Source organism: Tauraco erythrolophus, chromosome 1, assembly GCF_009769465.1.
Source record: "Tauraco erythrolophus isolate bTauEry1 chromosome 1, bTauEry1.pri, whole genome shotgun sequence".
NCBI lineage: Eukaryota > Metazoa > Chordata > Aves > Musophagiformes > Musophagidae > Tauraco > Tauraco erythrolophus.
Window position 1 is genome coordinate 9,007,680 of NC_141465.1, and position 21,451 is coordinate 9,029,130.

Consider the following 21,451-nt stretch of genomic DNA (forward strand, 5'->3'; position numbering starts at 1 on the left):
ACAAAGAGAGCAATGAGAGCATCAACAGAACGATCCCTCCCTGAGCACCTTCTCAGCTGCCATTCAAGAATTTAAGCTGCCCCCAGAACACCCTTCTATACCACAACCTCTATGAATTTCTGTACTGAAGGCACTAACACCTCTGGCCTCAGTGATACTCTGTGGCACTGATCTCTGGGGTTTGACTATGTGCTGTGCAAGGAAGCACTTTACTTTGTTTCAGTTTTGTGGCAAACTGATTCACTACACGTCCCCCAGTTATCATGGTATGAGAAAATAATTATTTCCATTAACTTCATGTGTGCTGCTTGGGATATCTGAGTCCTAAATCAGATGCCTCTTATACATCAAAAGAAGTGTGGCCAGCAGGTCAAGGGAGATGATTCTGCCCCTTTACTCTGCTCTCGTGAGAACCCCCCTGCAGTACTGCATTCAGCTCTGGGACCCCAACATACAAAGGACATGGAGCTGTTGGAGCAGGTCCAGAGGAGGACCATGAAGATGATGTGACGACTGGAGCACCTCTCCTATGAAGACAGGCTGAGAGAGTTGGGGCTGTTCAGCCTGGAGAAGGCTCCAGGGAGACCTTCTAGCAGCCTTCCAGTACTTGAAGGGGGCCTACCAGAAAGCCAGAGAGGGACTTTTTACAAGGGAGTGTAGTGACAGGACAAGGAGTAATGGATATAAACCAAAAAAGGGTACATTTACTTAGATATTAGGAAGAAATTCTTCCCTCTGAGGGTGGTGAAGCAGTGGAACAGGTTGTCTAGAGAAGTTGTGGATGCCCCATCCCTGAAAGTGTATAAGGCCAGGCTGGATGAGGCTTTGAGCAACCTGGTGTAGCGGAGGGTTTCCCTGCCCATGGCAGGGGGGTTGGAACTAGATGATCTTTAAGGTTCCTTCCAACCCAAACCATTCTATGATTCTGTGTTTTTCTTTTCTATTCGAACAGTGACAGTCTAGTAGTCCTAGGAGATAAGAGTACAGGTAATCTGGTCCTACCTTACAGTTTATGGACATAGGGAATCAATTGCATCTAATACCCAAAATATGTTTGCACAAAGGCATAACGACGCTTTGTGGTTTAGCTCACTTGCTTTGTTAAAGCTCTCTGGTTTCTGACCAGTGCTAGAGACTGAGCTGAAATACTCCCAGAACAATGAAGAGGTATCCCCTGCAAGCCCTCTTTGCTGAGTAACAGTTGCTAAGAACTACTTCAGGACTTTTTCTTAGAGATATCATCAGAAGCACCTAATTAAAAAGGCAGATAAGCCCTCTATTTTAATAATTTTCCTGCTACAACTCTCACATCAATTCTGCAGGGCTTCAGCAAAATAAACTCTGGTATGTTTCACTGAACAAGCAGTTCAACATCTTTGAGAAGCAACACTGATTCCTTTGAGAAGGAAGGGTGCTAAACAGGGAAGGAAGGAGTTTTCATACCTCGGTGCTTAGGTACTTAACCAACCAGTCTCTTCAATCTCCTGCTACACCTAATGGAGGAAGACAGGCTTCTCCTGAGCACGAAACCAGCCCTGGATTTGTGGAAGTGCCCTCTGATAGTCCCATCCCTCCTCACCGGCTAGAGCCAAGCTAGGCTAAGCACGTATATAGCACAGCTAGCGTGAAAACCTTCCCGCACACTCCTCTGCATATCTGAAAGCAAAGATTCATCTTAAGGTATCTGATTTTGGACAAAGAATTATCCTTTTTTACAAGGTGTCATGGTGTCAGCCCTTATAATTTTCCCTCACAGTGGAGTAACTTTGTCTATATATATTTACGCATTTTGAAAGATAACTGTAGTTTACATATGTAAATACACAGGAGCCTTACTTGTGTCCCACAAGTGCTATTCACAGGCTTCCACATGCACTGTCCAGTTCAACCTGCATGCATAGCTTCTGTAAAACAAAGACAAAACACCAACATTGGTGGCCACTTTCCCAAAATTGTTGTACACGTTTTTCCAAGGGTTTCTTTCCTCCCTCCTGACAGATTCTCCTGTCCCTTCATCCTCTCAGGCAGTCCCGCTGCCCATGGGGCAGCTGGTTAGCAGGTGGAGAGGTGCTCTGTGCTCCAGCACACAGCAGCAAACTCGGAGCCATGCAAGCAAGGCTGCCCACCCCAGGGTGGGGGCACGGCAAGAGCCCGTGGTACCTACCCCTAGGAGCAGTGCTGGCAAGCACCACCGCTCCAGCAGTTAAGACGATGGCTGAAACGCTGCCTTTGTTGTACCGGCCAAGCTGGAGAGCAGATGACCAGGTCCACGCTTAACAAGGCAGCTGCAAATTCAACAAAGCTATTTCTTACAAGTATTGTACAAGCCCTTTGGGAAGGCGGCCTTAAATCTCCACAGGGTTACGTCTTGCACAGGTGGCCTGTATAACTTCACAGGATCCTGTTCTTAATATTTTTTTCAAAGCTTGCTCACGACATTTATTACTGTAGTTCTGACTAAGCCTCCAAACTATTTTTATGGGCCCTGAACAATGGTAATCATTTAGGATCAAGTTCAACTTGCTAAGCTGAATTATATCTAGTTCAGATCCTTAAAATCATACATCTCTGACAAATGCTGTTGATCACAGAACATAAAGGATATCAACAGGGATAACATCGGTTTAAGAGATACATGAAGAACACCACAAGAACAAGAACCTCCCATAAGTCTTTTTCATGGTTCAGATCCTGAAAAAATGCAGTGCACTGTAACACCCTCTTAGCAACAACTTCATTTTGAAACGCGCAACACAGACGCGGTACAGTGAAGATTATCAGGTTTCTGAATGAACGCTCTTGTGAACTTTTTCAGTGGCATTAAAGAACCCTGTCTAGGACCTAACAGGACATTAAGAAGTTGTAAATACCCTTCTTCAAATAAAGCAAAACTAAAACTGAACATATTATTTGCAAAAAGCTATTTTCAAAGACTGAAGATTTTACTTAATTCTCTTAATGAGCAGTAAAAATCAATTCTTTTGGCTTATTTGCAGAAAGACAAGTTAAACCCATGCCAATTGATTCAGTTTTCTGAAACAAATCCTGATGCTTAAGCACTACTATTTATCAAAGGATTTGCCCAGAATCATACACATTCTAAAGAAATCACTAATTAACCTTAAAGAGATGGGTAAATTTCAGCTCTGAAGCTCTAATTCGCATGAAGCTGAAATTATGACAAAAACAATCTCACTATGCAACTGCTCTGAGAATAAACCTACAGTTTGTCTTAGGCACATACAAGATAAGAAAATAACGATGAGCGAGTACGATACAATGGTATTGCTGTCATGATTAATACCAGTGTTACGAGCCACAATCTTCCTCCCTGCTACCATACATGCATTTCTTCTCTACTTTTCCTTCAGTTCTAACCCTAAAAGCCAAACTGGACAGTCAGTTTTACTTCTCAGTTTTCCTGAATATACTTTCCCCTCTCCTATCCCAGTCAATCTCATGTTTTGTTTCGTGGGGATTTTTCCCAGTTTTTCTTCTTTTTTAAGGCTATATGGCAAGAGAGAAAACATCTGACTGTCTCTAGATTTGTTTCCTTAATTAATGAATGTGCTTGTGTTAACAACAGACCTTTAAAAATGATACACTTCGAGACTGGTCAGATTATACTTGACAGAAAATACATGTGCTCAGAGTGATACTAGCAATAAGAGTCACAAAATACAGTCATAGAATCATAGAATAGTCCCCAACCCTGTAATCCAATCTCACACATGCAGCCCCACAGACTTTAATGGGCCTACCTGCACAAGGGAAGCTTGCAGAACCCCACCAGAGGCACTCTAATGTTTACTGGGTATTTGTACAGGCAGGACAGATTCTCTAGCCTTTCATTTAAAAGGCTTTCCTTTCTTTTCTCTCCAGAAAGTTATTTGAGCAGAAAACTGAACATTTTGGTGTCAGAGAATCTGTGATCATTCCTCAAATAGAATTGCTTGCACATACAGGAACAACTAGTATCGAGGGCTGTGTATCACCTTAATTGAGGTAAATCCATTCTACTGCTAACACTTTTTAAATACTAATTCACTCAGTCAAACCAGAATTGATTGGAACAGAGTGCTAAGAAAAATCATCCTTGCAGAGAAGGAATGTAAATACTATTAATGTGTGGGAACACATGATCACTGCACACACACACACCTGCTGTGTGTTAGAATGAGTCCTTTACGACCACTCAGAAATCAAACGGGAGCTGCTTTGGAACTAATTTTTTTTAAGTGCTAAGCAAATGTTCATAAGCAACAAGTCATATGTCAGAGGTTTGACCTGGAAGTGTCTTTTCACATATGTCTAGGAGAGATATCTGTACCCATATAACAGAGTTAGGAAGATACGTTCCAATGATGAGGTGCACAGGTACTTTCAGGAGTGGCATTAATCTGCTGACTTAATGTCTGACAAATTAGCACTATTTATGTGCAGAAGAGGCACAGTCCTCTCAGGAGCTAAATATTAGCTTCAGATAAAATAATCCCAGTGCAGTCTTACTAAGTAGCAGCTTTAAGCAGGCCCTCTGTGCCTGCAAGATATGACTCATTGATTCACTAGGAAGGAGTAGCATGTTGAAAGCAAACACAGTCACCTGTCCATGCCCTCCTCAACACACCTAAAAAACTGCAGACCTGTGCTCAGCTACCAGGAAAACAGCAGTAGGAACGTAATATAATTGCCACTGTGACCACAAAAAGCACCTCCAACAGCAGTCTCCTGATAGATCAACCCATTTATGATACCTGCTGCTCAGGGAGCGGTTCCTTTCCAAATCTTCCCATAATTGCAGGGCTGAACACAGGCAGCAGAAGGGTCCATACTGTGTCCCTCGGGTCCCACCTTGCCTCTGCCTAGTTCCATGCTGTTTGTCACTGGCCATCACAGAGGCAGGTGGATAAGCTTTCTGCAGGGCTCTCCAGCACCAACACCCATTTAACAGAGCTCCATCAAAACATAGGGCAACTGGTGCTGAGCAGTAAGCTGGGTAATACCAAGATTTTGCTTTAATTTTAATTACTGTTCTTGCAAAAGGATAAAGATGTGTTTTAACTGGGCTTTTCAGAGAGGCTTTTAGACTGGTGGGGTTGGGCAAGAAGATACCGAGACTTTAGTGTTCCCCTAGGACCCTTCTGAACATCAGAACCTTGTAAAATATCCATATAGATGCAAAATCCCTTTCCTCATCTCCCACTAGCCACTGGGCTAGCAACTGGCCACAGCCATATTTCTTTCAAACAAGGGGAAAAACAAAGAGAGGAACACACACCAGTATGTGCCCTAAGCCACCTCTCGAGCATGCCATGCTCTCCCCCACAAAGCACTCAGCTACAGTATAATCAAAACCAGGGTGAAGTCACAGCTGCAGCCACATTAACATTTGCCTTTACATATGAACCTCACATAGCCACACTGTGGGGTCCTCACGTAGCAATGAAAGGAATATACAAGTTTTCTCCGCTTGCCCTATGCCAAAGCACAGATGATGGCCTCAAGACTGAATTTCAAACAAAAAGGGGAAAAAAAAAAGTAAGCATAACCAAGGACACAGAGGAAGTACATCTACCTGGCTCACTGACCTCCGTTCCACTCCCTTTTTTTCTGTGAGGAGGCAATTTAACTTCACTGCTTTTAAGAAACTTCCGATTAGAAAGCTGCAGTTTCCAGTACATTTTTATTGGATTTTCCAAAGTTGCATCATCAGACTTGGGCATATTCCTACAGGAGCTAAAGGTCTAAAACTGTAAGACATTATAATGATTAATAATAAGGAATGTCATGGCTAGTAAACCCTATAATCTGAACACATGCAAAAATTACTTTCACTGTGTACAATTACTTTTCAAACTCTGTGCTTTTCACATTTTCCTGGCAGACACATACAGCCACAGTCACCAATTAATATGAACAATATAAAAAATATAAGCCACCACTCAAAGACGTAATTTTACTTTGGCTTATTTAAGGCAATAATGAATCTTAATGAAAAAAATTCTTCAAAAACTAAGAACAAAAGCTCACTTGAGAATCTACCTGGAAGCTCATGTTTCCTTTGTGCTTATTTCTGTGGAGGTGAATATGCACCAGATAATTAAAAAAAATCCTGCTGCCACAAAATCAACAGGTAGAAACAAAATAAATAAGAACAAAAGATTAACAAAAGCCAAAGAAAACAAAAGAAAAAGCCTCCAAAACAACAAAAGGCAGAAATCCACATTTCTGTCACAGAAAGACATTTTGATTCAAAACCCCAATGCAACACTGACTTCCACTTCCACCAAAGCCTAGAAATTAAAGTTTTCAAAATTTCTTGGGACCATCTTGTGACCCTAGGGCACTCTTGTCAAAATCATGCAACTCGTCACCATGAATCACGGTGAGAGCCCACAGGCAACATTTGTAGAGTTGGATGAGGAGGACTCAGGGCATTGCCAATCAGTACTCCTGGCAAGGAGGGAACTCATGCCATTCGCCCTGATGGCAACATCCTTTCCCTTCACTAAAATCCAAAACCTACAATCTCTGCTCCATTGGAAATAGGGACTAATTTGCATAAAAAGGTTACCGTGAGAGGACAAGAGATCTGAGATTTTGTTTCCATTAAACTCCTGGGAAAGAATGATTTAGGATATTTATCTAATTTATCCAAATTCTCTCTTGGATATTAAATATGGAGACTGAGGGCATGGGGAGCAGGGTGAGGAATCTTCCACCACCACCTGCACGTCGCTGTTTTGTAGTTGCAGTTGGAAGAAGAAAACGCCAGAGCAGATTTCTTGCACAAGTAAAGATTATGTGAGTCAGAAAAAATATGTTAGCCTGCTGTTACATACTTAGGTATTGTCAGTAATGAGAAAATAAAGCAAGGAGAATAACAACATGCAATCACATCAGGTTTGTAATACAGAATATAGAGAAAAACTCAGCATTTCCCCAACCATAGGAACGCAAAGTACCAAATCATAGAATGTATTAAAGACCTGAACTTTAGAATATATAAGAAAAATGCAGTCCACAGCTAAAATAAAACCCTAAAATCCAGGAAAAAAGCAACCTCAGTGATTTCATTTCTGATCAGATAAACCAATGAAAGATTACTGTATGACTTCTAGACAGCAGCAGAATATAGTCACTGATGGGGATGGTATGAAGAAGTTCGGTTTAAAATACCAAAGAAAAAGCCAAACAAACAAAATTCCATACCAACAACTCAGAAATCCTAGGTTTAGATAGGAGCCTGAAATCCTACCTAGTGTTCACAGATGCTTGGTGCTAGCACGGCAAAACCAGCAAAATCCTTCAAAAGAGAAACGCTAAGAAACGCTATTCTCAACAGCTTCCACGAGGTAATCTGCTGTCAGACAGCACATAAAGATTTGGTCTGAAGCATAAAAGATGAAGTTCATGAAGGCAAAAAGACGTTAAGAAAAACCTAAGAAAGAAAATACAGGACTTAGGAAAAACAAAAATTAATCTCTTTTCCTGAAAGCTGTCTAAAGGTGGGGAATTCCAGATTAGTGAGAAGATGACAAGCTTTCAAAGCTTGGCTAATATGTGTTCTGTGTTGCTAAGATGCAAAAATAGACGAAAAGAGATTTTTGGACAAATCAAATCAAAACCAAACATCAAACAAACAAACAAAAAATTGGGATATACAATTCGTGTGAAGCCCTGAAAGCCATATCTGGACATTTCATGTAACTTCGATAGCCAAAAAAGTAGATAAAATTGCTTATTTAAAAACGTCAATCAACTCAGTCTTACATAAAACTCTTGAACATGCACTGCCAAAGACAACTGTTTGAAGTAGAGCATCTCACACAATATAGCAGTCTGTCTTGGTAAAATTAGGGGGCATCTGTGGATTCCTCCACCTCCCTCTCCCAACAAGGCATCCCCTCTCAGGGTAGGTTGCAAATAATCAAATCAATGGAATAATGACCTTGATTGTCTTAGCCAGCTCTCCATAGACATGAGTTCACAAGAGAGGCAGCCATGCAGCTTCCTCAGACATTAGTAAAGACTTTTGATCTTTCTTTGAAGAAATGTTTCTCAGGATATTTAAAAGTCTGTGGTTTATTTTCATGTGTGGGGAAAAGCAATGCTGAGGCAAACACTCCCACACAAAGAAATGTCTCAACAAAGCTATGCTTGTCAAAAATACCCTTGAAGAAAATTAATATATACTCACTTTGAAGGTATACATATTTATTCTGTAGTCCTCACTGTGGTCTCTGCTGCTTATTTCATGACTCATGGATGTATGGAACTCCATGCAAATACTGAGCAGATTAAAACATGAGGAAAATGGAAACGGAGGTAGCTGCAAGGGTTAAGAAGCTTGGGTCTTAGATACCCAGACCAATTACTGTGGAGTAACAAACTAACTTACACTAGATAACACATACTAGATAATTCTTGCTTACTAACCATACATTTTTCATTGAAAACAAAAGCAAGGTACTTCACCTCTGTATACTACTACTCTTTTGCTGAAAGCTTATGAAAGATCACCTGTTTTGTATTTGCCACATTCACCAAGCACAAGAGAAATACATAGACACACACTTAGTACACCAACACCTTCTTTAAAATGTACACACTTAACTCGCACTCTGAAATACAAGAAATACTATTGAGTTTTGGCTCCTCTCTGGCCCGTAGATATTATAGCTGATAATATCATAACATTGTATTCCTTCAATTAGATTCTGTTTGGAGAGTTGTGATTACAGGCTGCTTTTCAAAACGACCTATACCACGTCACCAGCATGTTTAAGGGCATACAAGACGACAGTCTGTCACAAGCACTTCTCTGCCAGTCAATTTACCATCCATCAGAAAAGGACTGTATTTATGGAAGACACACTGGCCAGTGAAGTTGTGTTTGTACACGCACCAGCGTATGTGTAGGATATGTTAAGGACGGAAGTCAGAGGTGTAAAAATTGCACTGGACTGTGTGAACTACTTTGTCTTTTATTCTTATAAACTTCTGTTCATTATATTTGTGTTTTGCTTCTTATTACTTTGAAAAATAGTTTTAAAATGAAGAGATCTGTCATGCTACTAAAAACATCAGAAGAAAGATATTGAATTGACAGTATTTTAGTTCTGTTTAGATGATTAAACTAGAACACTACATGTTCCCATTTTGAGGGTGACAGGAAGTTTTGGGAAGTGGGAAGGAACAATATAACAATGGGATTTTTTCAAAAATCTGATATCAAATTCACCTTGAAGTATTTATAAGATTACAACACAATGATGGTATTTTGGCTACATCAGGTCTGCTGAGGACAGCAAAAGAAGTGTGGGCAATAACCTATATTGTCACGAAGTCCGAAATAGCTGCTTTTCCAGGTTCTCCATTTACCAAAAGCGTGTTCAACCTGGGGATGGGCACATACTTGCCAGCTGGGAGACAAGCAAACACATGGAACATTTAAAGAGCCTAGTGCACTGAGAAACTTCCCCTGGATTTTAAACTCTGTCAAAACTGTCATGTACTTGCACAAACTTAATTCCACTTCAGGTATGGCTGCACCGTGTTTGGCACACAGAGATACTAACCTTGACCAGGGCCTCTGTAAGACTTTATTTAGTAAGCCTCCAGTAGGAAGGGGGAAAGCAAAAACCAGAAACACAGGTATTGACCTGAGAGGTACATGGATCCCATGTGAATCAGAAATGAGATATGAATGTATGAACTAGATCAGATCAATAATCTGCAAAACATAAAATAAAAGCCAGTAAAAACCTGCAGTAAAATTTCAAAAAATCCCCAAATCCACCATTCAGTGGACAGAAGATGTGTGATTTACCATGCAGAAAATTTTAGTCTATCCTGAAACCCAAAACCTAAAAGCTTTCGTTTTGGGTTTTTTTCTTTCTGTTTTCAGTCTTGAGTATTGTTATTTTAGAAATAGATAGATAGCCCCTTCTCAAGTCCTCAAATACCCTACTTTAGCTATTGCCTGTGGGATTTACAGAAACATTTTACACACCATGCAAAAATCTATTTGTTTCACAAGTCTGAATACACCACCCTTCAGCTCCCTGAATAGCCTCATGACAGATGACTCTGGGAAAAGGCCAACCGAAGCTTCCAGTGTGGTGTTCTTAATGACAGCCTGAGCTTGTTTCTCTGTGGCAACGAGGCTATGCACTTTGTCTGTCCAGGGGTCCCATCCTGAATCAACCTAAATTGGAGCCAAATTATGCTGCTACATAAATGTCTACAGTTTGGTTAATTTAAAGACATTTGGAAAAAAGCATGAGTTTTGATACACAGTTTCTAAGATAGGATCATTTTCTTTTCAGGTAGCGCTATTTCCCTTTTTGCTTTGGATAATCTTGTAATTACAGAGTAATTATACGTTGGGGCTAAAATTATGGCAGCTGAATAATAAGTATTAAACCACAAGCACTGCATTAATTAACATTAACTGTTTCTTATGCTCATAAAAAGAGAAAATTGTATACTTGGAAAGCAAATTCATATAATTGAAACTGGAGCAGCTGAGTTTTATTTCAGTATACTTTACTACTAAAAAAATCTGTTATACAGACAACTGCAAGATTCACATTTTTTATGTAGAAAGAGAAAAGATAATATAGCATCGCAGAGTTTACCTTTTCAAATACTTAGATCTACCTGATTTTGGTTTCTCACATACACCAAAAATCTCTCTTGCACTAATCCTTATAAATAATCCACTTTTAGTGTCTAATTACAAAACAAATGTGAAACATTTTACTCCGAAAAGAAAAAAAAAGATCCCTAAACCCAAGGAAGCAGATAGAGAAAAAGTTCCCGATATTAATCTGTCAGAAGTAATTCAGTGTAATTGCACAAAATTCCCCACAACTGTCAATTCCCAGAAGTAGAAAGTTTAAGAAATTCCAGCTATTTTAATTTTGTTTCCTCCCCAACCTTTTGAACCCATGAAAACATGGGATCATACTAGTGTCGTTGCCCTGCAGCAGTACGTTGAAGCTATGGTACACACACAACTTGAGAGTCAACCTCCCACCAAACCTAAAACCTCAGCTGCACACCGGGGCCTCGCAGCATCTGTGGTACCTCACTGGGGAGACAAATCACCACCAACAAATCTGCCGCGTCTAACCTATTCGGTACATAAACCGTACACATATAACGTAACAAATACACTGCAATTTTCTAAGACTACCATCAACTTAGCAAAATGCTGGACCACAAACTAGGAGAGCAGAATTCCTGTGGTAGAGAGAGAAGAAGGGTCTAGCAGGAGGAAAAAGTGATGCAAGTCCCTTTGAGTGTGAGGTACGGTCAGAAGTTGTTCCAAGGTATGACCAGAGCCAAGGGAGAATCAGCCCATGTCAGAAAACTCTCAAAGTACTGATTTCTGAGCTGGAACCTCTGTGGACTCCAGGTTTTCATTTCAGATTTCAGAACAGCTACCCAGTTTTGCTGAAGAAATGTTATGCGATAAAGCAGGGAGCCCAAACTCTTGATGTTCTTTCTCATGGATCACCACGAAGAAGTCTAGTACCCAGACCAGCAGGTTTTATGGACCATCTGCAGAAGCCCGCTTAGAACAAGGTCTGACATCTTTGACATTTGAATAGGAGCATACGTTCCTAACCATATTTTCCTAATATGAAAATTTCAAGCATGTTCCAAGCAAGCAGCTCATGCTTTCATGCAGAGCACTATGAATCTGCAGGCTTTAAATTGCCACAGTATTAACTCAAATATGTGGGCAAACACCTCCCGAGCCTCAGCAGCAGATGGGCTGAGATGGGTTAATGTACAGGAAGGCCCTAACTTGAGCTCACAGACACAAAACCAGCAACTGGCCAGATGATACAGGCTCTTTTCTCTACTTCCAGGCACAAAATCTCATAGTGTATGTGTGTGTGTGTATATATATATGTAGCTGGAGACATTACAAGAACGAAGACTGGATCACAAGTTCACACGCCAGTATTGCAATGACAGACAACTGACACACATATATTGATACTTCAAAAGGACCTGGTGAAAACCTCCCACACAGATGCCGCCTCCTAAAGATGACTGTAAGCCTGAACAGACCTCATATGCGAAATGGACTTGGAAAGACCTTACGTAACCACTATCGCTGCATACCTGGAAAATACTACAGGATTGGAAGGGGGAGGAGGAGACAACAGATGGCGGAAATTTCACAGTACCCCTACCATCAGTAAAGTAACATGACAACTCTCTAACACAGTCCAAAAAGCATCTTACTGGCTCAGAAGAGACTCCCTGTCTTCAAGGGATGAGAAATTTGACTTGTGGTCAGATGAGCATAAACCACAACCAGCACAAAAATGACATCCAGTTCTCATCCATGCACTTTTTCTGTCTGGGAGCGTTTACATTCTCTGTTGAATCTAGATTATCTTCCCATTTGAGTAATCGCTGTTCTTGCAGGATGCCCAAGGGCTTCAAAGACTAAAACTTGACAAGATCCCGTGAGAGGGGAAACAGACTGCTAATTTATTTTCTTTCACCTGCTTGACTCCCTGCAACTCTGCATGCCAACGGACGCATTAGGCTACACAGGTAAGCACTCCTGCATCAGTTTTCCCAGATAAACAGCTTAATCTTGCAGTTTCCACACCAGAATGGAAACACTTACTTATCCCAGAGTCCCTGGGTGAATAACCCACTAAGGGAAAGAAGTCTGTCTCACTTACTGCCCAGCCTGCGCACCAAAACAGCACAAGAGTCTACTGTGGATAAGAGCACAGCCCAAATGAGATAGTCAGCCATGGTGCAACAGAACATCCCTCTTGATAGAAGCCACTGCAAATGGTTTTCAGGAAAATGCTAAAGCAGTTTATCCAAAAGGAAGGACTGTATGTTTGCAAGTGGTGCAAATCTACCACAAAGCAATGTAATCCCACTCAGGGGAAGAATGAAAGTCCTACAGAAGGCACCAGCTCCAGAAAAGGCTCAGTGATGCCGTGAAATGGCCAGATCCTGGGATTCCAATTAATAAGAAGGCTTTTTCATCTTCTCCAGCTCAATTGCTGGCCCACAGGCCACATCAGAAGAACAGAAGGAGAACAAGACAAACCTGCTGCTTTCTCTGCTGGAGGACATGAAGTGGCTTATGCAAAAGCCCCTTCCCATGCCTGGACACTACCTGGCACACAGTCACACAAGAAAGCAGAACAGGGACAGGAGATAGATTTCTCCTTAGGCATGTATGTGTGGCACTAAGCTGAACATGATGCTTCAAAGTAGCTTTTGCTACACGGAAAAGGAAGAAATGTCTTGTATCCCTGTAGTAACTAAGGTGAGACCACACTTTTTCTTGCCCCAAACCACATTCGCAGTGATAGGCAGAGGGCTGCAGACCTCCTTCCAAAAGACATCATGTGCTTTGCGCTCTCCCATTATATTTGCATGCTGAGCAATCACGTCTCAACTCCTTTTAAAAGTCAGTCTGTTGGTAGGAGTCCTATCAACTTCAGAAAATCAAAAGCATTGCTGTATCCCTTTAAGGGACATTAAAAAACAGAAAGACATAATTCCTTGCTTAGTCACGGATTTTTGGAAGAAACGGCAAGTTCTCAACTATTCAGGATCCTTACCCTGGGATTAAGGGAAATTTGGTCCTGTGAGGGATTTTGTTAGCTCATAAGTCAATCATTGACTAAAGAGAAAACACTGAAGGGAAAATAGATGGAAAAAAAATCGATGCCTCTTAAAACCCTACGGTGTCTGTGGTGAAGTCATCTCTGAAGGATATTTCAGTCTTTCCCACAAAAGTGCAGGGATTTCTGAACCACCTGCTTGTTCACTGCTGCCAAAGAGACAAATGCAGTTTCATCTCCTTCAGAACATGATTGAGAGGGTGGAGACCAAGTTAACATCATAGAAACATTTGGTCATTTACTCATCTGGCTCTTCAGGAAAGTATATTTTGATCCCTCAGATTACTCGCTCATCACCAAAGAGAGGAAAATTTCTCCTTTATATGCAGAAGGAGAGCATACATGCTCAGAGATGAGCAAGCTCTTTAAAAAACAGAACAGAAAACAAACTATAAAAAGAACAAGAACATGAACACGGAGAATAGATTCAAACTTTGCCAAGTATGTTGCTTGCAATAATTTGATTTACCAGAATGTTTCAATGTAACCTATCCTCACTCCATTTTCAATCTGGAACCAGTCTACCAAGCTGCACTGAATCTGATGAGCCTGGAAATCATCACCTTGTGACTTCAAGCAACATACCACTGCAAAATCTTCCGTAAAACAGACACCTCATAACGTGAGGGAAAGAATAGTGCAGAACACAGGCTTTGTGCTCTCCAATTAGCACACTTACAGTAATCTAATCTCTACTAAGCCCCCACTGCATGATGGTCTGTGATTTCACAGACACAACTTCATGATCTGGATAATCCCTTTCATTCTTCTTTTATTTTTGATGCAAGCAGATATTGCCTAGATGGTACATAAAACACCCCATGAAAATGCTGACAAGAATCCTTGTTTCTTCTGTTCATGTAGCTACAATCTCTGTTGTACCACAATTGATCCAAACAAATGAAAGACCACAAGCACAAGGCACACACATCCAACCAAATCTTCTCACCTGCTTTCTTCCTTCTTAGCAGTTGCTGTCTACCGTTTCAAAAGGTATCTTACATTGCCATCCTTCCTGGTGGTACAGAGAAACTGAGCTTAAACTAGCTCCTACACAGAAGTTTGCCACAAGATGCAAGAGTCAGTCTACCAGGAGAAACCACAGAGACTCTGTGAACTACAACTCCTGTTACAACAAGGAACAGTTCTTACTCACCTCTTTTTTGCAAGACAGCTTTCTTGAACACAGACCCCATCAATATGTAATTTAAAGCGAAAACCAGCTGAGACACAGATATGCAAAAAGACAAATTTTCCACTCAGTCTAATTTTGAGAGCCTGGGCTCAGGAAGGATGAGACACCTTTTTGTGTGCCATGAGACAACTGACACCCACAAATTTCATGAGCCTATTAACATTTTCGCCTTGGAAAAAAAAAAAAAAAAGTTGCTCTTCATCAGCCTTTAAGAACGTGGAAAGAGTTGTCAGAAGCAGAAGATAACCCAACATACCAAAACACACTGCTAGAAAACGTCAAATGACACTGCTTCTATCTTGAATGTTACACTAGTGCCATTCACAGGCTTAGTAACATTGCAGAAAAACAGCATCCTCTGGACTAGAGTGGATCATCTTTCTGTCATGGTGTAAGCGCATGACATGGCAGTTGATATTTTGTCCAAAATGCCAGGTGCACTTTAAGGGTTTGTCCCTTAGATAGTACCACATCTAGAGGGTTTGACAATTTGAAGGTGGTGAGTAGTTTCAAAGTAGGTGGATGAAATGTTTATTTTTGTCCATTTCTGAGGTCCTGCTTGGCTTGCTGCACCAGCAGCTACACTGTCTGCAGTAATTTGAAGATCATAAAATCACAGAATGGTTAGGGTTGGAAGGGACCTCAGAGATCATCTAGTTCCAACCCTCCTGCCATGGGCAGGGAAACCCTCCACTACACCAGGTTGCCCAAAGCCTCATCCAGCCTGGCCTTGAACACTTCCAGGGATGGGGCATCTACAACTTCTCTGGGCAACCTGTTCCACTGCCTCACCACCCTCTCAGTGAAAAATTTATTCCAAGTATCTAATCTAAATCTCCCCTCTTTCACTTTAAATCCATTGCCCCTTGTCCTGTCACTACACACCCTTGTAAAAAGTCCCTTTCCAGCTTTCCTGTAGGCCCCCTTTAAGTACTGGAAGGCTGCTATAAGATCACCCTAGAGCCTTCTCTTCTCCAGGCTGAACAGCCCCAACTCTCTCAGCCTGTCTTCATAGCAGAGGTGTTCCAGCCCTCGGATTATCTTCGTGGCCCTCCTCTGGACCCACTTCAGCAGCTCCATGTCCTTCTTGTGTTGGGGACTCCAGAGCTGAATGCAGTATTCCAGGTGGGGTCTCATGAGAGCAGAGTAGAGGGACAGAATTCCCTCCCTTGACCTGCTGGCCACGCTTCTTTTGATGCACCCCAGGACACAGTTGGCTTTCTGGGCTGCCAGCACACATTGCCGGCTCATGTTGAGCTTCTCATCCACCAGCACTCTCAAGTCCTTTTCCTCAGGGCTGCTCTCAATCCATTCTCCACCCAGCCTGTATTTGTGCTTGGGATTGCCCCGACCCACGTGCAGGACCTTGCACTTGGCCTTGTTGAACTTCATGAGGTTCTCACAGGCCCACCTCTCAAGACTGTCGAGGTCCCTCTGGATGGCATCTGAATAGTCCTTCTGTTACTCATATCTACACCCTTTGAGAACCACATCAGCACTAACATCCTTCTGCAGACAACGCTACAAATAATAAGAATGCCAGTCAATGTACAGGTAATAAATCAACAGAGAAAGAATACGTTAATAAGGCAGTCTGCTAGTATCAGAGTGTTCATGCCTCTTTTGTCAGCTACATTCAAGTACCAATAACAAAGTGTTTAAAGCATACATTTAGTATGCCACTTCAATTTCTAATCATTCATGTTAATTGCTAAATCTGATAAGTATTTGCATTAGCAGATTCAGTAATAGATACTGGCATTCAGGAATGCCAGAACAGAATGCAGATAAAGCGTACATAACAACTCTGCTCGACAAGAAAAGAATAATAATCCACTCTGGGACACTGCAAAGGCACCATGTCCACAGGAGGGTAACCCTTTTGGCAGTTAGCTGGCCTTCTCAGGGACCAAGTGCCTTTTGCCAGTGCCATAAGGACTGACCTACCTGATTAAGAAGTAGGCGCTAGAAGCTGTTTCCAGATGCAGCCAACTCAAAAAGCTTGTAAAAGGCATAAACCTCTTCCTTATACACTGCTTCCTCTTCCCTTCTGCAAGGAATGCCATACTGACACTTGTTGTCAACAAGTCTGACAATAGCTAGACATCCAAGAGAGACTGCTGCTGCACCTGGCACTGATGAGAGGAAAAATGCAAGGACTTCTTGGACTATTTATGGATTTCATAGCATCCTGTGCTTGCAGCATCGAAGTGTGTGGACTAGCTCAGAGTGCGTTCAGGTTACCTGATTTAACTCAACTCCTGCATCTTATTTTTTAAAGACTAGCCATTAACTATACGCAAAGCCACGTGGGCATTCAGCATTTTGTGCTCAAAGGAAATCAATGGTTTTCTTCTAAAGTAGTAATACTGTGTAAGAAAGATGCAAAAGGTGAATAAGCCTAATAATCCGACCACAGTGAAGAAAGAGAAACGACATTCAACTGAAAGGACAAAATGAGCACCGACTTAAACTAACCACCATCAGCTAACATCACCACCGGCCTGCTGTGGACAGCTGTTGGTTTCCTATGTGCACTGTCACAAGCTTCCATCCTAAGCTGACACTGTTGATGCACGGCTTCACAAAACAGGTTCCAGTGCACACTGCCATGCAAATCTGAAACACCTTGGTATTTGGAGACCTGGAAAAACAAGTTTTTCATATGAAACACAAACTATTATGAGTACTTTAAATTAGACTACAAGGGACTTCAACATTATAGAAAGTGTCACTTGCTTTTCTTGTAATGTTTCTGATAAATTCTCCTGCTCTCAGCCATCACCTGTTACAAACCAAAAGCTTCTTCCACCTCCTCTACTCTTGCAGAAGAGCAAAAGGAAGTATTTGTAGCATTCAGTAAAAAATTACCACAGTTAAGGAGGGTAGTCACAGACTTTAGGATTTAGAGTCAGAACCTGGTGGAAGGAGCAGCTCTGAAAGAACTTTATCAGCCACAGATTCTTGAGGTCAAAAAGCAGCAGTGCAGTAATCTCCTGCCTACCATAGACTGTAACAATTTCTGGACCTTTCAGCAATTAGCTTTGCAGTTCATTAAGAAAAATTGTGCCTTATTTGTATTGGAACATGTTTTATTTCACCGTGAAATCACATGATCAGGCTTTTGTCTACTAGACGGTATCCATGACCACAGTTTTCCTGTAGAGGTGGACTATAATCCATTCATACTTAATCTGAGTGGCGATAAGCAAAACAGAGTTCCTGAGGTTAATCAATATTTATACAGCGTTAGTCATTTATCTGCGAAGGCATTAGAGCATGTTTACTTAACAGAGGCACTTCAAAGGGGCCTAGCTAGGACAGGTCTCCCTTTGGCCAGGTACTAACGTCTCTAGAGTGCTAGAGTTTAACGCTAAAGAAGAAGTCAGGTTTCATGCTACATGGTTATCGGTGGGGAGACACCACCATCAGCAAGGCAGTCTGGTTTTGGGGCGGTGGTGGTGCCATTGGGGAGCAGGTGTTTACAGTGAGGCTCACCTCTTGCAGTCCAGATGTGCCAAACCCTACATTTTGCCAAACATGGGTGCGGAATGCAACTGCCTAACTCATAGTAGTAGAGGACTGCTTTCATGCTCTCCCTCAGAAGGATAAAGAAAAACAAAATATGGCTATACAGTAAGGGCTGGGACATTATGAAATTGGAACCGAAAGATCTTCCTAGTGAAAACCTTCTAAAGCCAAAATTGCCTCATCACAATAAGCACCTACCTGAAAGCTGAGGTAGGTGCTGCCTCTCAATTGGGAAATGTGGTCTGTAGTGATGTGCCCAGTACTGCTGCTGAAGTTGCTGCCTTTGCAAATTTGAGGAGGGAATTGTTACAACTGCGTAAGACCAGTCAAGACTCAATTCACTACAGACATCCAGTAAAGATCACAGCCCCATCCTGTTGGCTTACACAAAGCTGTCAGCTTTTGACAAATGACAAACAGCCTTGTGCGGGAGGGAAAACTACCAGTACGGAGGGAATAATACCCATCATAAATTATGGTAACACAAATTTAATGTCTCTGCTAGTTAAAACAACTACTTTTTTTCCCCACCTTCCTTCAGCTTCAGAGATATAAGCCATGCGTTCCAGAAGTAGCAGCACAGAAAGCCCAACCAGACCAAAGCTGAGCCAGCAAAGGCCAAAAGACCACCACAAAGAAGAGGCTGGTTACAGTGAGAGAGGAAACGTGCAAAGGCGGCAGAAGGAGAAGGATGATGTAGCCCAAGCCAGTACCATCCTAAGAAGTCCTAAGGCAGAGAACAAACAAACAAGTTCTTTCAAGAAAAGAGAGGATCTCTCTCGTGATGACTTGCTGTTTCTTCTTAGTGTTCTCGAGGGTGAATTACAGGTGATTTATTGTCTTATTTTATATCCCAGATTAAAACACACTTCCCTCACCCCCGCCCCACCCAATTTACTGCAAATGCATGCTGCCTTCATGTTATGGAAACACTCTACCTAATTTCATACAGAAGGACAAATATAAACTGCAAAGTACATAAAACCACAAATTATAGCTATCATTATAGCTGTTAGCCAGGAAGGGTGATCTTTACCCCTAAATGCAAATAAAATTTACTCACAATCTACCTGTGTCACACTAAAAACACTCATGGTCCACTGTGAAGGATCACTTAACTCTCAAAGCAGAGAACTCACAAAACTTTGCTATTGTGCTGCCACATTCTGAGTAGTTTGAATAGAAAGTATTTGTCACTGCGAAACCTACATGGATAACATATTAGAGACCTTGGAGATCTGTTACTGAATTATTTCTTATCTCCCCTCTCCCACGAAGTCATGGGCATTGCTTCCTATGAATCAGTATGTGCCAGATCACAAGAATTAACTCACTCAACAACGTGCTAACATCTTTTGCTAGAAAAATGAAAAAAGCCCTTTTATTTCCCATAATATGAAGCATAAGTGTTGCATGCCACTCAGCCCACAAGGTACTGGATTCTGAAGAGGGAGCGTTTTTCTACCTGGAAAAGGAGGCAGCTGCCAAGTGGTAAATGATGCCTAACCTGGTCAGACGTAATTTCAGGATGTGGGAACCAGATTTCCAGTGAGCGGGGAGAATATTTTTGTGGCAGGTTGATTGCACGTAAGTAGTGACAACCACTTAAAACTGCTCACAGGCAGAGGGAAGAGCAAATTGGCCAAAGTGGCACAAATAGGTGTATCACATGGTTTCAGAGTTTAATACTCAGACAGTACCTGAGTAGTTCCATTCTTAACATATGTGTATGTACTTACATGATAATACACACATGCTTAACAGAACACACATGCAATATGAACAGTTGACAGATGTACAAATTTCTGAGGGTAAATCCAAGGCAAACTTCTACAGAACACTTCATTACGCACACAACGATTTCTGTGTTTGTGAAACATTTTTCTCCTGCTCACTTGCCCTTTCTTAATTTAGCTTAAAATTCAGATGTCACACACTACTCCAAAACAGTTCTCTCTTCCTCTTCAGAAAATCAATGTGTGTATGTATATATATATCTCTACACATTACACACACATTTTGTTACACTTCTCTAATATAAATATATATATATATAAACACACACACACATTTCAATTCTTAAGATTTAAAACTGTACCAGAGTGAAATGAGAAACTGGAAAACAATGAGTCTGACATGAACGTTTTAAATCATGTCCAACGTTCCAAAGGAAACAGTATGAATGAAAACAGTGAGAAGTCATTTTCTACCTCCTGTAATGTCAAGTCAAATCTCTGAAGATGAGCTATGAGTCCAACCATAATTAAGTTTCAAAGTTATATGCCATTATTCTCAGGTTCCAGAACATTTAAGATGCACAAAGATCACTCTTCTAGGTTGTTTCCACAATGATAAGGATTAGAAATAGATTATTTTATTTTTTTTTTAAACACAGTCACAAATCGGGATACAGAAGTGCTCTAGACAAGGGCAGTCAAACTGAAAGTGTTACCCTCTCCTGATATATTCCTCTTCCTGATTTCCTCCCTTCCTATTCCATTCTTCTAGGACTAGCACGTACTTCATTTTTTTTTAAACCGAGATCATTGCAGACAATGGTCGTTTGACAGTTCGTGTAGTTATGTCACCATAATGGAGGCAGGGGGCAACCTCCACCACCAGAGGATGCGGGGGGGGGGGGGGGGGGGGCGGGGGGGAAGAGATGGACACAGCCCTAGGGGAGGTGGTGACCTAAAGCAGCTTCCCTCGCCGTGAAAACATTCACATCATCAGATATTCTCGTGAACGAACATTATCATTAGAAGTGGGACTTCGAGACAATGAGCACGATGTTCGCTGCAGGTATTCTGTCCCCTCCATCTTAATGTCTAGGAGCTAGTCACTCTATAGCAAAGAAGTGTTCTTAGTGGTTTTGGGGGTTTTTTGTTCGTTTGTTTTTAAAGAGTGAAGAGAATCTATAGATCACTTCAAATACTGTAGATACACACAGCATGTTTCTCCATCAAGGAGCACGGACTTAGAGAGCAATGCTGTATGACAGGAAGAAGGTATGTGCACCTGCCAGCTTGCGCAAGAGTTT

The 21,451-nt window shown here is 41.5% G+C and overlaps 2 protein-coding genes across 2 annotated transcripts in view; one reads left to right on the forward strand and one right to left on the reverse strand.

Annotated features, from left to right (window-relative positions):
• The window catches only part of CMSS1 (cms1 ribosomal small subunit homolog), a 252,196-nt gene that overhangs the window by 141,910 nt on the left and 88,835 nt on the right, over nt 1-21,451 (reverse strand). The gene's annotated exons all lie outside the window — the stretch shown is intronic.
• FILIP1L (filamin A interacting protein 1 like) overlaps nt 18,970-21,451 on the forward strand; it is an 86,498-nt gene continuing 84,016 nt past the window's right edge. The window contains exon 1 of the mRNA XM_086623673.1: nt 18,970-19,239. Within this exon, the coding sequence (XP_086479799.1) occupies nt 18,970-19,239 (270 nt within the window). The remainder of the gene's footprint in view (nt 19,240-21,451) is intronic.